General features: G+C 39.5%; 1 protein-coding gene across 3 annotated transcripts; it reads right to left on the bottom strand.

Moving 5' to 3' along the window:
- Positions 1–1,538: 1,538 nt before the first annotated feature.
- Positions 1,539–12,726, bottom strand: e2f2 (E2F transcription factor 2). 3 transcript variants are annotated; one of them, XM_026300762.2, is made up of 8 exons: positions 12,560–12,719; positions 11,896–12,184; positions 6,373–6,472; positions 5,247–5,466; positions 4,630–4,791; positions 4,392–4,506; positions 4,068–4,266; positions 1,539–3,572 (listed from the first exon to the last, which is right to left on the bottom strand). In XM_026300762.2, the coding sequence occupies exons 2-8, from the start codon at positions 12,169–12,171 to the stop codon at positions 3,298–3,300; spliced, it is 1,347 nt and encodes a 448-aa protein (XP_026156547.1). In that variant the 5' UTR covers positions 12,172–12,184; positions 12,560–12,719; the 3' UTR covers positions 1,539–3,297. The 3 variants fall into 3 exon arrangements, with proteins under 3 accessions (XP_026156547.1, XP_026156548.1, XP_026156545.1); XM_026300763.1 differs by having other exon boundaries at positions 4,068–4,263; positions 11,896–12,726; XM_026300760.2 differs by having other exon boundaries at positions 11,896–12,720.
- Positions 12,727–16,030: the final 3,304 nt, after the last annotated feature.

The following is a 16,030-nucleotide window of genomic DNA, read 5'->3' as shown; positions in this document are numbered from 1 at the left end:
ATTTTATACACAGGGAACAGACAATCAAACTTGCTTCTGATTCATGCATAATAAATACCATATGATGCAAGATTCACGTCAGTGTCATGTAAGATATTTACTAAGAATTATGAGAACAATTAAATTCACTTTTCCCGTAATAAGTCTACCTATCTGTTGAGTAACTTACATTTTTCCATTTAATATATTTGTCATGAATAGGTACCTGCCAGAAGAAAACAAATTTGTATAACTATGTCTTTCCTCCAAAGCCAGTCTGTTTCGACATCTATACTTCTTGTCACTAAATCACCCCACCCACTTTTGAAAATAACAGCACCGCTATTTATTCTGTAGCCCTAAACAATGACATGCAATGTTTTGGCAGCAGGTCAGAGCTGCTCATTGATAAACTGTTATCTTATTAATTTAGTGGCAGCAAACAAAGAGGCATTTAAGCTTTATGTCACAGTAATTAGTCTGAAGGTGTGATGTAACATTTACATTCGGCGTTCTGCTGTTTAGTCAACAGAGTAAATCGCTATGTGTGTATATAGTGTCTGACATTGCAGTTTATGACCTTGTTAAACACTTGGGTTGTTGTGCGTAGCATCCATTAATAGACACTTAGCAACAGACACCAGATGTTGGTTCAGAAGGAAACGGCTACCACAGAAAAGTGGTGCAGGTGATCATGAGCACGTAGAGCCAGTGTTCAAAGTGACTTGTGGAAATTCATCTGTCTTTCATGCTCCACATCTGAGTGTTGTAGACATTTGAATCAGTGTTGACCATATAATAGTTTTATATTTTTTGTTGTCATACACAGCGTAGAAATCTAGGTGCCATACATTTTAGTGTAGGAGAATAAAGGTGATGACCTTTTGGAAACAAGCTGCATTTTAGTCTAGATGTTGATCTTTAAAGCCCAAACTTTGTGGGACTAGGAAAACCTTCATGTTTTATTAATAAAGAAAAGGGCCACTGCCATATGGCTCTAGAGTGAATGCTCCCTGGACTCCACTCAACTACACAAACTATGCATATTTATTACTAAGTATGTTTTATATTTTCTTGTAAATATCTTTCCCCCTAGAATGTGCTAACACTCTTCCACACTGACCGACTGAACTTTGACCTCCTGGGTGCTAGCTGCCTTTTGTTTGCTTGTTTCCGAAGCAAACAAAAACATCAACAGAGGTAAACAAAAACAAAAACCATACTCAAAAAGATTGATGTGAGGTTGCTTGTCTACCTGCCCTAAAATAGCTGTGATTGTTACTTTACTTACCATCCTGTTCTCTCCCTTTAGGAAACTGTTGCTGTTTTTTTAAAAAGAAAATATTCCATATTTCAATTTGAGCCAGTGAGCCGCAATGTCAGTGAGTTTTCCAGGCAAGGTCGGGTTTCATAAGGAATTAATTACAAGGCTTGGATAAAATATAAAAGTTTATTAGATTATAGATGGAGCCCAGATCTATATCCACTGTAGTTTTGTTAAAAACACAAGTTATAACATTGCTAATGTGAAACTTGAGTAAAAATAAAAATGAGCACAATTTCAAGTGCAAACCATGTCTTGAGTATTTATTTAATCATTTCAAACAGACCACACTGTATTACAAAATATTAAGTGCTGCATGTCATTTAAAAACACTCATGGCCTCTGCAGAAAGGCCAGTTTCAATTTTCAAAAAGTAGGTATAAATACAAAATCAACTATGTACAAATACCAGAAAAATAATGCTCATTGAAAAAACTACAAATTCTGTTTTCACATTCTCCAATCTACATTTTAAAATGCAAACACACGACACCCGTTTCCCAAGCTGCCAAATACACACACAAACATACATTTCAAGTTTTGTTAGGACAGGACCGTTAGCTTATCTCTGCAGTGTAGAGGGAAAGCCAAAAATACAAAAGCATGAAATTCAAACTACCAAATGTCTAGAATTCTTAAAAAATGTTTTAACATGTAAACATCATAGCCGATTTAACCTCTGGTACATCTATTTTTATTTAAAAGGCTTGGACAATATCATGTGGGAAACATTCATGGGCCTAAAATCTGAACGCTAAAAATAAATTCTGAATTGTTTCTGTTGCTTTTATAAAGTCAACAGACTTCAATTGCAGAGCAAATACAGGAAAAAGTAATTACTCCTCTAATTAAACCTTTATTACATGAATTAACCCCCCTTCCATCTCACCTGCAACACAGCTGCTGCATTTAATTTTTCAGGGGATATTTCCTGAGAAATACAACAGTAGTTTTACACTACTAAACCAAAAATAATCAATTAAAATCAGTTATCAAATTCAATCAATACAGAACAACTGGACATGAAACAAAGCTGCCAAACCAATTAGAGAGACTGTATGTGTTCAATAAGCACCCATTATCAGGAAGTAACTCTGCATATATAGCTAGTATCAGCCGTCACAACCTACAGATTTTGGTACACAATGCAGCACCAAAGAGGTAAAAGGCCTCATATGAATTTTAAGGCAGGAGAGAGCAAACCTGATTAGTAAGAAGCAACATCAGCGCCATCAAAATAAGTTGTATGCCTAATATTGATGCTCAGATTTCACATGCACGTATATGTTCAAACTGTAGATGTTTGAAGATCTACCAAGACTGGTACAGGTTTTTCATAGGTTAATTTGGTCAGTGATGGAGACGCTAGGACTCTAACAAACATACCCTGTATGGTTCTTGATGGCTTTAGCCTACTCTCATCCAGTGATTTAATTCTATAAAGCTGCATGGCAGTTAAAGCTGACATAATACGAGGCTGCCACCTATTGGCCAAAGCGTGGCATAAACATTTAGACTTTGGGAACAAGTAAAAAATCCTGAGATGTTACACTGTAAACATCACCGGATACTCAGATGTAATCGAATCTTTTTTTGGTGATGTGATATGCATAATAACTCCTGTGTTTGTATGAGACTACAAATATTTAGTGTAAACTGAAAATATCACAGAAAATCCATAACAGTCCCTGTTTTTTTAAACAGTGTTTCTGTGTGGTTGAATATCACTCACATCTACGTCAATCTCAGTCTCACCCATCCTCCCAGTCTGATAGTTTTTTTAAAAATGATGTTTACAGTTTTTATTTTTATTTTCTTAAACTAAACAGAGGGGATAACACACACCTCCTTAGGAATCTCTGACATTAAAACTGACATGAGAAAAACAAAGGCTGATGGCTTCATAGTGTAATGTTTCCTACCTTGAGAAGGTATTTAATTACCTGTTTCCACCTCTTCTCTCTAAATTTCCTCCTCCATCCTTCATCTATACCTCAGCTCCTCAGCAGATCCCCAAGGTCATACGTGTCAAAGAAATCTGACACTCCCTCACCATCCTCTAAGCTCCAGAGGTAGTCTTCATGGTCCAAGGGTGGAGAGAAACTGACAAATGGGGTATTGGGATCTGGGGTGAATGAGGTGCCTGGGAGCTGGTCCTCTGTGATTTGGAGCAGGCTCGGGGGCAAACCAAGAAGGCCTTCTACATCAAGCAGAGAGGAACTGGATGCTGCAGTTGAGGAGATGGCTGAAGCTGTTGTAGACATATTGGCTGTTTAAATAAAGGACAGAGCACATTTTCTGTATTAGTATGTGTGTGTTCTTACTGCAGGATTCTCCACACTGAGGCCTGCTTTAGCTGCTGTACTGTGAGCAGCCTCCACAAGAATCCAAACTCATCTTTTAATCCCGACATGACCTTTAAGTTTTAATGATTATCTTCATCCACGTTATTTGTATTTGTTATTCATTATTTTGTACTTTTTCATTTCATTTTTTTGTACATTAACATTTATTGTTTCAATGTTTTTTTTTACTGCTTATACAGTTTGATTGATTGTTTAACTGATAAGGTTAAAGGAATAGAGAATTTTTAGACATGCCACTTATTTCCTTTCTTTGCTATAAATATGTAAATGTACAGTCAGGGCCTCAACCACCACAACCAAGGTAAGGTGAACTGTCAGGCAGTTTTTTCAGCTTGGGTGTAGAAATAAAGTCAGAATCCTACTGTATGATACATGAGCCCTCAGTAACCCCAGCTTACATTCAGCAGGCTCCTCCTTGATGCTGTAACTTGGTGGTGTCATTGAGGATGCAGCTGTAGGAGCAAGGAGTTGTGGGAACTCCTTTTTCGGGGTGACAGCGCTCTTAACAGGACTAGCATCTTCAAGACCCTCCTCTGGACAAAGGTAAACTTCAATGGGGCCATTCTTGCTCTTCAAATAGATCTGTAAAGACCCCTGCTGTAAGATAACAGGGACACAGAAACACGTTAGTTAGTACAAATCTGACATACTTGTATAACGGCTATTACTTTACTTGCATAAATTGAGGTGAGAATAAAATTCAAACAATGATGTACTCTCACCCCTGCCGTGTCTGGCACCTCCAGCTTGGTCTCAGCAGGAGCCTTGACAGCAATGACTGTCTGGTCTCGGAGAGTGCTGACTGAGCGGATGTCCTGATACGTTACGTAACCCAATGTGCAGGTTGGGGTCAAGGGTAATAACAGCAGCAGACAGTTAGTGGGTAGTTACGTGTGTAACAAAACACAGAGGAGTTGCAGACGAAGTGTAAACTGACACAGCGATGCATGTAAAGGATATCTCTGACTGTCTTTATACTCAGTGAGTTGTTTGAGCTGTGTGGTGCTGGAGTGAATCAGTTCATCCAGAGATTTCTCTGCTCTCTCCAGATCTCCCAGCTCTTTCCTCAGTGCAAAAGCCTTCTCTCCTCCACATGCACCTCCTTCAAACACATCTCCAACTCTACAGGACCACACATAAGCAAATATATAAACAGATACCGAATGTGTTATGCCACTAGATGGCCTGATAAGCAAACAGTGAGAGTGAAGAGGAATAAATACATTGAGCTGGAGCTACATGTATTTATTGCAATGTAACATAACAGGCCACAAACAACCGTTTGAAATGTGTTTTTATTTTTACAGTTAGAAAATTGTCCATCCAACCTTTGTCATGTTGAGGCAATAGATGTTGCACAGGACTGTATTTCCACTGAAATGTACAGTAGTTCCTGCTTTAAATTGTGATGAAAATCTATATTTGATTGACTTAATTTAATAAATGTTACAACACAAAAAAACACTGGATCCATCTAATTCCCCATGACCTGTTCTCTCCACCTTTTTGTTTGTAATTGTTTTAGCAGGAACCTAAGATTGATCCCATTCCTAGTTACCGGTATAATTTCTACTCACAGCCACTGGATGTTGTTCTTTGATTTTTTTCTGATCAGCTGGACTCCCTCCAGTACATTAGTGATGTCATAGATGCGCCTCTTCTGGACCTCCAGAACCTCAGTGGCCCAGTTCAAATCAAGAACCCCATCGGGAGACTTAGCAATCAGACCCACAAATTTCTTTGTCAGCAGGCCCAGTGAGGTGTCGTACCGTGTGCGCTCACCCGGAGACTTTGGAGCTGAGAGCAAGGACACAGAAAAATGAGAAGTGAACAAACGTGCAAAGATACTAAATGACTATAGTGTACTTGAGTTTCACAATGCTAATTTTTCACAACTAATTTCAGTACAGTTGATCAGCTGATACAGAGCATTGATTGACATACTTATTAAAATAGTCATTCACGTTTTGTCAACAAGGTACCATGAAAGCAAACTAATATTTGAACATGTGAGTTATGCTCATTTCCTGTCCTGAGTAAGACTCATTTTTCATTCCTTTTAACATCTTATTGATTGTAAATAATCTTCAAACCACAATATTTGTTTCTTTATATCCAAACACATTGTGCAGAAAAAACATCCCTAATAGTTCTGCCTGCCCAGAGAATTGCTGAACTGCTCGTCTCCCACATGACAATTCTCTGCAGTCTTGAACTTTTTAATCTGTTATAGATAAAATAATTTGAGTAATTTGAGTTTCTGGGAGTCCTGAGTTGCAGAGACATTAAGCCACAAAAGTCCATATGTTACTGTTCTCCCTAAGACTTTGTTGAAGAGCTGGCCTCTCATTTATTATGCTAATTCTCCCTGCAATCCTCAGAATAGAAGACCCTTTTAGATCACTGTAAAGAGCTGAAATAAGACTTTTCCTATAACTTATTTTCTCTGTAATTACAGTATTTTATAGCATTTTCAATAATTGTCTGTTTTAATGTTCTGAATGTGCCTACAGTTCCCCATAAAGGAAGGGTCTGTCTTTGAATTACATTGTGCTTTTTGTACCGTGAAAAAAAAATATGCTTGACTTGACTTGATTTGTGAGATGTTATCAGGACACATACCAACACAAGTATTTGTGTACTTTTAGTACCAACAACATTACACCTCCTCCCCTCACAATCTGAGCTGTGTAGTGCACTCACTCCTTGGACTTGGTATCCTTGCTGTTAAGCTGCCTTTGCCTTTCGGTGTGCGGAACTCTGGGAGGTAAAGAGGGTCCTCTAGATCCAGCTTCCTTTTAGCCTGGAGAGAAATGAATGTATGTAAATCAAACAAACATATGAAAACAGGGGGTGTAGCAGTATTATTTAATACTATAAGAACATTCAGAGTGTAAATGTATTCTTCATTTCAATATTGTGGAATTCTGAAAACAATCTGTCCTCCTGCCAGCTTAAGAAATCCTAATGGCTTCACATAATAGTGAGTAAAACTGTTAAAATGTGTAGTGTAGAGCAAGTAGCACCCATACATGAAACAGTGACATCAGTGGCAGCAAAACTTCTAAATAGAGGGTTGGTGAAAAGTGCACTGTTGTAAATGTGCCAACAGCCCTTAACTACAGGAACAAAGCAGCCCCCTCACACTTTCTCAAGCATTTCAAGAGCGGCTGACCTTGTGTGTGTCTGTGTGTGTGAGTGTGTGTGTTTGTGTAGAAGTGGAGTGTAGGGTGGGAGGGTGGAGGGTGGGGATCGGTTCCCAACCCAGCGCCTGTAAAACGCCAGGAAATCCCTGGAATCACTCAATGATCTTTCCACCTCCTTTCTAAAGTCCCATTTTTTCTACGGCTTCCAAACATCTAATTGCCTTTCTGTGATTGCACTGGATCATAAACTCCATCTAAAGCACACACAACCTTTGGACAACAGCATAAACTAAATATGTCACCATTATTTTATGCGGTGACCTATACATTCAAAGTGAAAGAAACAAGTCCTCTGAAGACTGAGAAATGACTGAAAAACAACAACGTCAGCAAATTGGTGACACACTATCACACAGATTTCCTGCCAGTGAATGGTTACAGCTAACAGCTATAGTGGATGAGAGAGTTTGCAGTTCATTTGCAGTCATTTCCCTCTACATGCTCAGTGACCACACTAAAACACACTGCTGGCTGAGCTAACGAGGTGCGGGGTTTCAACTACACATGACTGAGGCTGGGTAATTTGCAGCATCTGGTTCAGACCTCACCTATTTACATTTTCATTTCCTCAATATCTGTTTTTGAGTACTTGGCAACAATAATCCCTTTTTTGTCACTGCAGTGAACAAGACGTGAGTGAGCTGTTTTAACTAACAGGTTTAGCTGAGTGACAATTTGCAGAGATGAGGAAAAGTGGGGAATTGATTAACCATGTGTGGATGCGCCTGTGTGTGTGTGTGGGGATAATGAAAGCTGCCATTGTCCTAGTGTGCTCCCCGACACGTCCACCTGTTGACTGGCGACATCTGGAGCAGCACAGCAAATGTATGTGCTGTTAGTGGGAAGGCTTTTAGACCATAAAGCACACAGGGAGTCATACAGAAACTACAGCAGAGGAGGGATCTGACTAGCTATGTTGGAAAAAAATAGTAACTGCGTTTATTAAGACCTGTTGTTGATTTAGAAGTTGTGTTTTTGTTTGCTTGGAGTCCTGATAGTAGCTGCCAAACACCCACGCTCACACACGGGAATAAGATGACAGTACATATAAGCAGTGGCAGCTCTGGTTTTAAAAGGAGAGAAGATCTGTCAGGTTTTACCTGACTGCCCAGTCGGCAGCCTTCACACAAAATAAAATGGAACTTCATAACTTCCATGACCTAAATGTGCATTTCCACATCAACATTTTTCAGGCTTGTAGAACTTCACTTTAGAAGTCACAGCCACAGGCATGATGACATATTTTAAGAGGGGTAACGGTTTCACCTTGCAGCTGTATGGGTTAGGGTGGGGGCTTGGGTGCTCCCTTTTTGCATGAGGGATTTCTCAAGTGAGTCGGTCATATTACGCAAACACCATTCATTTCGTGAAAAGACGGCCTGTTGGCTCCCACACCACGGAGCAGGGCACTGAATAAAAACGTTAACAATTTACAAGCAAGTACAAATATTCCAATTATATCAGGACACATAAACAACCTGAAAGTCTGAATGTGAATCACTTGGATGAGTCTTTGACAAAGAGATGGGCATTGTGTGAATTGTAGTTATTACAGTAAATACATGTCACTAATTTCAAATTAAACGACCTGTTGATACAGTAAATGGGCAAGGCCTGAGTTGACTACACTCATATTAGCTCTTTATCTCCCAGACTTGTCATATCACCCCACTCATGCTTGCTATAACCTCACCCTGCTGGCCGACAAAGCTCCACCCAGGCCTGCACGTGTCTCTGACTGCCATACATTCCTTGGCTAATTCCCGCCGTCGCTGCTGCACTATGGTGAAATCTCCACAGTGAAGTTTTTCTCACAAAGTTACAGTCACAGAAATTACTTCTATAGCCCGGCCTCTCCTCAAACCAACAAACCTTGTCAGTCTGGCTGTGTGGGACTCAGAATCCATTGAAGTTATGGGCAAGTCACAGTATGCCTGTAAATATCAACTCCAATGTACACAAACCCCTCATGGACACACCCTTTGCAAGTCAAAAGACAAACAATGGTTGCATAGCTGATGAGATTATCAATGTGTCCTTCAAGAGGCAAAGGAGAAAGTGGATTTGTCCAATTGGGTTGCTAGTGGAGAACAGGGGAAGCAGGCTGCTTTGAAATGCAAAACTCCACTTACTGAGTACATTATGCTCCAGGGGCACACTGTTGTAAAACAAGGTGAATGAAAGGGAACAGAGAGAGAGAGATTTGGGGGGAGTGCATAGAGTTACTGAAGCAGCATCTGTTTTAATTGGAAGGACCACTGGGTCAGAATATAAACCCATAGAACCAGGGGGGAATTCAGTGCTGCAATTGAAATAAAATGTCACTGAAGAGTTATATGTTCTTACCAAATGGCAGAAGGCATAATTTGTAAAGCTAATATCAGTGCTCATGCAGTTCTGGCACAGTCTGAAACTCCGGCAATACATAGATGAGACATTAGCGGGGAATATGTATCTTAAACAACCAGTTGTATTACCTCTGTAGTGTAACAGCCAAGGCCTGACTCCTGTAACACACTTAACATTGTTATCAAGCCAAAAGAAGCAGAGAGACAATATTATCACACCCTGACAAGCATCAACTATTACTGAATTTGTTTGATTTTTCAGTCTAACCTCTAACCTTTAACTCTAAGCCAAGCATCCTGTTCCCCAGTCAAAAGCTAAAAAGACAGTGGTTATTATGTTAAGTTAAAGGAAGCGACCTGAAGATGCAACACTTCCTGTAAACATAAGACACATGACTGCACATGCAATGAAGCTACTGCGCCAGTAAGCACATAAATATCTAGGTTATTTCACATATGTATCGCAGGGTACTGGGGGTACCCACACAATCATAATGATGTTATCCCAACATCTTTTGTTGTCATATACAACTATTACTGCACACATCACCCCAACTAACACAGCTTCATTATGCACAGACGACCTTGCAATTTATGCTTGAAATCATCTTGGATTTTATAGTTTGTGAAGACGGACTGAGAGCGAGAGGGTTTGTTGACAAGCCGTATGAAATCTGAGGATTCAGTTTTATTCAAAGTCCATGCCACCTGCAGCAGTGAAGCTCAACTCAATTTGGAAGCTATTCTGCACAGCTAAATCTCTGAATTTAGGGAAGTGGGAGTGGACAAAATGTTCTAGTAATTGGGACACAACCTTAAATGTCTCAACTTCATATGTGCTGCCGTTAGTAATTTAGAAATACTCAGAAAAAAGTGTCACTACTGATGATTCTGCTGAGCAATTACTACCTCTAAGTACTACCTCCAAAAAATCTGTTCTCAAATGAAATGAAAATTAAGACTTAAGTCGTGTGACTATCTCCACCAAGAAAGAAAAAAATCTTTAAGACCTTTAGAGCCTTAGAATTTCAGACTTAAATGTTACCAAACTCAATGTTTCCTTCATGATATAAACAGATATCAAAAAGCCCATTAACCTAAACACTCCATAACTTACTTGTAAAATTTTAACTAAAGACTTTGAGATACTTTTCCCTATAGAACTGAAAGTTTACCTAACAGAATGAAATGTGCTGACAAGGTTTCATAACCATGGGACTTTGGAAACTGCTGTGTAATCTCAGAAGTGCATCATTCTTTCTCACCACAACTAAACTTTCATTTTGACCAGGTGAATGATTTTTCACCAGCTGCCACATGGTCACGTTCGCCTGTGCACAGCAGCACTTCAAGTCACTTTAAAAATAGAAGTAAAAGTAGTCACAACAAACCCAAACACATCTATGTAAGTAGCGTTTGGCAGACAACGCCATTATCAGGGTGAAAAACATGGCACGCTGGCTCCTTATCTGCAGCTTGTCTCAGCCACCCTCTGATGCAAGTATGAGCAGTGTGCATTTACAGTCAAAACTCTCCATACTGGGCAAGTTATAGGCAAACTGTCTGTCACGTGAACTGGTCTTAATGCTGGATTACAAGGATGCCTCTACCATGTGACATGTACTAATACAAGAATACATACAGAATAGAAATGCAATGAGTCAGCTGGCAATTTTTTCTCACTACTTTTGTCCAACTAATCCTCTTGAAGTGCATATTCCACGTCCAAAGGCACAGGGGTTAAAATGAGATTTGGAGACCCATGTATGCAATCCATAAAACCTAACCCTCTTTAGCTTTAATGCACTTTACTAGATTGAAAAAAGAAAAACAACGAAACTGCAAGGTTGGCTGACCGGTTAGAAAGGAGAGACCAACATGAGGAACAACAGCAGGTGTAGAACATGTTGCTGCTGGTGAACCAGTTCTCTCAGATCATGATCTGGCTTTTCAAATAATCTATCAGGAGTGGGACACGTACAAGACAGGAATACAGGTCATGGTGTGTTTTTTCTTACGTAAACTCATGCATCTGATTTTGTGTGTTTGTGAATGTTTCTTTTTTTTCCCCCTAATGTTCTTGCATCAGTTCTCAGGAAACCAACCAGTTATCAAGCCATGACCTCTGCCATCTTCCTACAGCAATTAAAACAGGTTACACAGGTCCTGCGTTGGATTTGATGACAGGTGCAGTCTGAGCAGCTGTCCTTTGAGTGTGTTCATAAAAAAAAACTGTCCAAATAAGAGTGTGAGGCCCGGGGGGGGCTTAGATATGTAATGGTTAACAGAATAGATTAGAAATGACAGTCAATAGTCTTCGATCAGGCTGATGCCAGTGTGTTGGTGTGTGTTTGTGTAAAATCCACCCCTGCTGTGGGGGGGGCAGGCACTCATCCTTCCTTTTCATACACACACAGCGTCTGCTCCTGTCTAGCTACAGCTGGACTGCGGGACAAGATGTCATGGCAGAAAACAGGAACACACCATTCATGCACCCAGCAGCACACACAGTGGCTCCTCTGTGACATATCACGTCAAGAACACAAGTGAATATTCCCCAAACGCTGCTAATAATGCATACCCATGGAAATCACGGATTATTCCGCCCACATGCAGACACACAACTCACTCTATTGAACTCTGAATGACTCGTAGTGTGTTTGATTTTATACCGGCAGTCGCCCGGAGGATGATCTGATGGGTTTAGCCTCTGGTCCGTGGGGGGTTGAGTACAGGTTGTTGGCTCTTTGTTCGGCCGTGGTGGTGTTGCAGATCTGGGTGAAATAGCCGACCGGTACCGTGCTCATCGGCGGGCTGGAGAGTCCGGCGCTGAAGAACTCGGTCTTTACTGCTGCCCCGGACAAAACCTTCATCTTCTGCTGGGAGCAAGGGAGCCCCACCGCTGGGCGACCCAACGCCGGGGAGACGCCTTTAGGCATCCGCATCATTTTCCTGAGTAAACTAATTTAACCGGATTGGTCAAGCAAAGGGAGAAGTGTGCTGTTAGCTAAGCACACACTGATCAATGCTTCACTGAAACACTCCCTGTTGTTGGCAAGCTGCTATTGTCACAGGCTTTCAATGACAATATATTATGTCCTGCGACTATAGCAAGAAAATAGCCCAAATACGAGTCATATGGCTGAAATAAGCCTTTCAAAAGTGAAATGCATGAGTCAAACATACAATCCAGGCGTGTTTTCTAATGTGTTTCTCCCGTCGGTGTTGTTATCCTTTGTTCGGGCACAAAATGTACTTGCCTTACAAGTTATTTAAAAAACTGCTGCATAAATAAATATAATATTTTAAACCATCGAGAATTTTGAAGTCCAATACCAGAAGGTTCCCAGGTTTCATTGAGATCGGGTTTCAGATGGAGATTTGCAGATTATTGTGACCCCCTCTGTGCAGAATCCGTCCCGATCTGTGACTCCAGTCCGTCCAGCTCAGAGCTCCGCTCTCCATTCAACAGGACAAGAGCTGAGGAAGAACAGCTTTTTTTTACCGCCAAACTTCGTCCCGCGAAATTTAGATCTCCCGCGGTTAGAACTCGGCTCTGATTGGCTTCCGGCACGTTCGGCTTGTCATATTTGCATAAAACAGTTGTATGAGGATGGGGCTGGTCTTCTTAAAGGGACAGTAGCATAATTTGGAGAGAATGTTCTTTTATTGCCTGGCTGGAGCTGGAGACAATGACCCCTTATTATTTTGAAAATGAAAACCTATACACATATCGAGTATAGCAGATATATAACTATAGATCTATAATATGGTCATTGTATGGCACAAAAGACAATAATCTGATTCTTAGCCTATCTTGCATTACACATGCAGTGCATTAAGATAGCCCAGTATTCATAAGCATATACATATATCTATACATATACTTATGTATGTGCATATATCTGATATTTGATTGTTTAATATCAATATCATTTGACCAGTTAATATTTAATAATTGTGTATTAATTAATAACAAGCCTCTGTGAAGTAGTGGAACAGATTTAGTGCATATATGCCTATATTTTACAATAAGGGGAAAATGGTTTTATATAACTTTGGACACACCCGTAGAAATTTAAGAGAAATTTGAACAAATGATGAAATATGGCTAAAGATAAATAATGTGTACAAATGACCTGTCTGGATCAGCTCTGTGCGGGAAGAAAAGAGCTGTTTAATTATTTACATGGGATACAGATTTAAATACAAAGAGGCCTATTGTTGCCTGGTGCAAGGTGTTACTGGGGATAGTTTGTAGATGATAATTGGATTCACTCAGTAGCACTCTTGCTTATTGGCTCAGAGGACATATTGAAAGAAAACAACCCCTCCCCCAACCACAGCTACCAGACCCAAGCCATATAACTTGACCCCCATTGGCCATGGCAAAGTAGGCTTCCATCCAACACAAGCCTATTGTCATGCACTGACGTGAACTAACCTTTAGCTCTAAATATGCTCCAAATACAAGATATTTTATTGTTACGCTTTGCACATTTAAGACAACACCTAATGACTTTATATATAATAGCATAAGGGTGAGAGAAATAAGCTAACACATCTGACTGCTTATTACACTGGATTGGATAATACTCTATTGTGTGTTGGTGAAGACATTTTCTTTGTAGATTACATCATATTGCAACATTGCAGAGTTGTAGATACTAGAAATAAAAAGAGAATCGTCATAGTGATCTTCACATGATGCAACTTAAATCTGATGATTTCTTCCTCATTCATACGGTGAAACTCATTAGCAGTGTTGCATAATCCACAACTGTGGAAGACTCAGATTTAAACTTTGTTCACATTCTGTCATTCTTTTTTGCTCTGCCTCTGTTTATTACACTGATCTAAAGTAGTTCAGTGCTGCTTTTATTTTTCCTGCTGAAGCAAACAATGGCATGAATGATCCTTTAGGTGTTAAATCCTGGGGAATTCCAGTTTGCGACTAAGAGTTTTAATGCAATGCCTTCGACTTTTCTGGAGGGATTGGGCTTGGACTAGAACCAGTGTTGGGCTAGTAGCAAACAATAAGAATGAGCTATATACATGGTTTTTAAAATATTACAAAAGACATTGCAAGTATAGTATGAAACATATCACACTGGATGCTCAACAGAGGGGCCAACAGAAAACATGCTGCCACTAACAGAAGTGCATTACATTCATACATATGGGACTTTTTCTTTTGACACATGAAAACCTGTTCATTGCATCACATTTTTGATTCAGAGTTGATTGTATGTAGTGCATGGAATCTTTGAATCAAAGTCTAATTGTAGTTTCTTTGTTTTTCATCTAATATTTGTTAATGTATCGTATCAAACAAGCATGAGTTTATGGTCAAAGGGTTGCATTATTATTTCAAAACAGCATTTGACCCGCAGGAGTTCATTCTGACATAAAAAAGAAATGAACTAAGCCTATAGAGTACTTACATGCCGGGGATGCCAGGAGGACGTAGGCTTTTGCATCCTCATTCAATACTCCCATCTTGTGGCGTGGACCGGTAAGCTCTTCTGCTTTAATTTGGCCTCAAGCAGTGTTAGTGGTTCATCTTCTAACTGTTCCTATTGATAAAACAAACAATTAATGACATTGTTTTTCTGGCTATTATATATCATAACAAAATGCTTTATGTAGATAAAATGTCACGACAATGTGTCTAATGTAGTGTATAGGAACTGTTATTGCCTTTGCAAAAGTCATAATGGTCATAACTGAGACAAATGTTTTAAGCGATTGTTTGTAAATGGTATGTTTAGACGGTACCTTGTTCATTCATTTACTTGAGTTGAGGGACAAATGATATTAGTACCTTACAATAATATCTTAAACCAGTGCAACAAACAAAATTAACTACACCTTTGAATTGATCAGTTCAACACTTACAGAATATTAATTTTCTAGAATTATTTTAGAATGAATAAAAAGTGTTCACAAAGGTAGAATTTATTGCAGAGTAATATGGACAAGAACCTTTGTAAAATACTGTACGACTGATGTAGTCCACTAGCCAATGACTCCTTTTTACCACTAGATGGAGTTGCAACCTCATTGTTAAAAGTAAGCTGAACATTACAACTAAGTGAACTTAACACAACATCATGGAGATCCTAGTTGTGTTGTCTTTTTCACTTTGAGAAGACTAATGATAAAAGCCACAAAACCACAAAAAGTCACTTTGTTGCTGATTAACCAGATGAGCAGTGGTCCAGTACTTAACACCCAATCTTCCAAACAAAACCACAAGGTGGAATAGTTTAAGGTTTTCCAACCATCTAAGTACAGTGAGACTTACAGTATTTCCTAAAAAAAACAAAACAAAAAAACACTATACAATTCTTTTCTTTTAGTGTGCTCTAAATGTTGTTATACTCCTACCCATATTAAGGGTCTAGAGAAGTGTTGAATTAGGTAGAGGTGCATTGACAGCATTACAGATGATGCTCTTCAGCTTCCGTTGTCAAACACATTCATACACAGAGTGAGCTGGTGTCATCATGGCTTTCAAGATTTATGAATTGAATGAATGGTTGGCTTGTTGATTTATAACCACGTAACATCCTCCGCTCTACATCATTTAGGAAGTTCATCTGCTTGTAGCTCATTCTTTGGAAAAATAAAAACTCTCACAGGAAACTCCCTTCGTTTGATTTCCAACCACTCAACCTCAAGATTCATCTGAATACATCCTGTTGTATCAGCATTTCATTGTCATCCAAAGTCAAAACGTCATGTCAGCAGCAATCTTCACTTCTGAAGCACATACAGTTCATTTCAAAAATACCATACCTGCCA

Source organism: Mastacembelus armatus, chromosome 22 (assembly GCF_900324485.2).
Source record: "Mastacembelus armatus chromosome 22, fMasArm1.2, whole genome shotgun sequence".
Classification (NCBI taxonomy): domain Eukaryota; kingdom Metazoa; phylum Chordata; class Actinopteri; order Synbranchiformes; family Mastacembelidae; genus Mastacembelus; species Mastacembelus armatus.
The sequence above is the reverse complement of the archived record's forward strand: the minus strand, read 5'-3'. Positions and strand labels throughout refer to the sequence as shown.

Excerpts from the sequence above, each read along its gene's own strand:
- e2f2 (XM_026300760.2), bottom strand. The coding sequence starts at position 12,171 with ATGATGCGGATGCCTAAAGGCGTCTCCCCGGCGTTGGGTCGCCCAGCG. Across the intron at positions 4,267-4,391 it reads AGGTGCCAGACACGGCAGGG|CAGGGGTCTTTACAGATCTA; the intron begins GTGAGAGTACAT and ends GTTATCTTACAG. Across the intron at positions 3,573-4,067 it reads CAAGGAGGAGCCTGCTGAAT|CCAATATGTCTACAACAGCT; the intron begins GTAAGCTGGGGT and ends TTATTTAAACAG.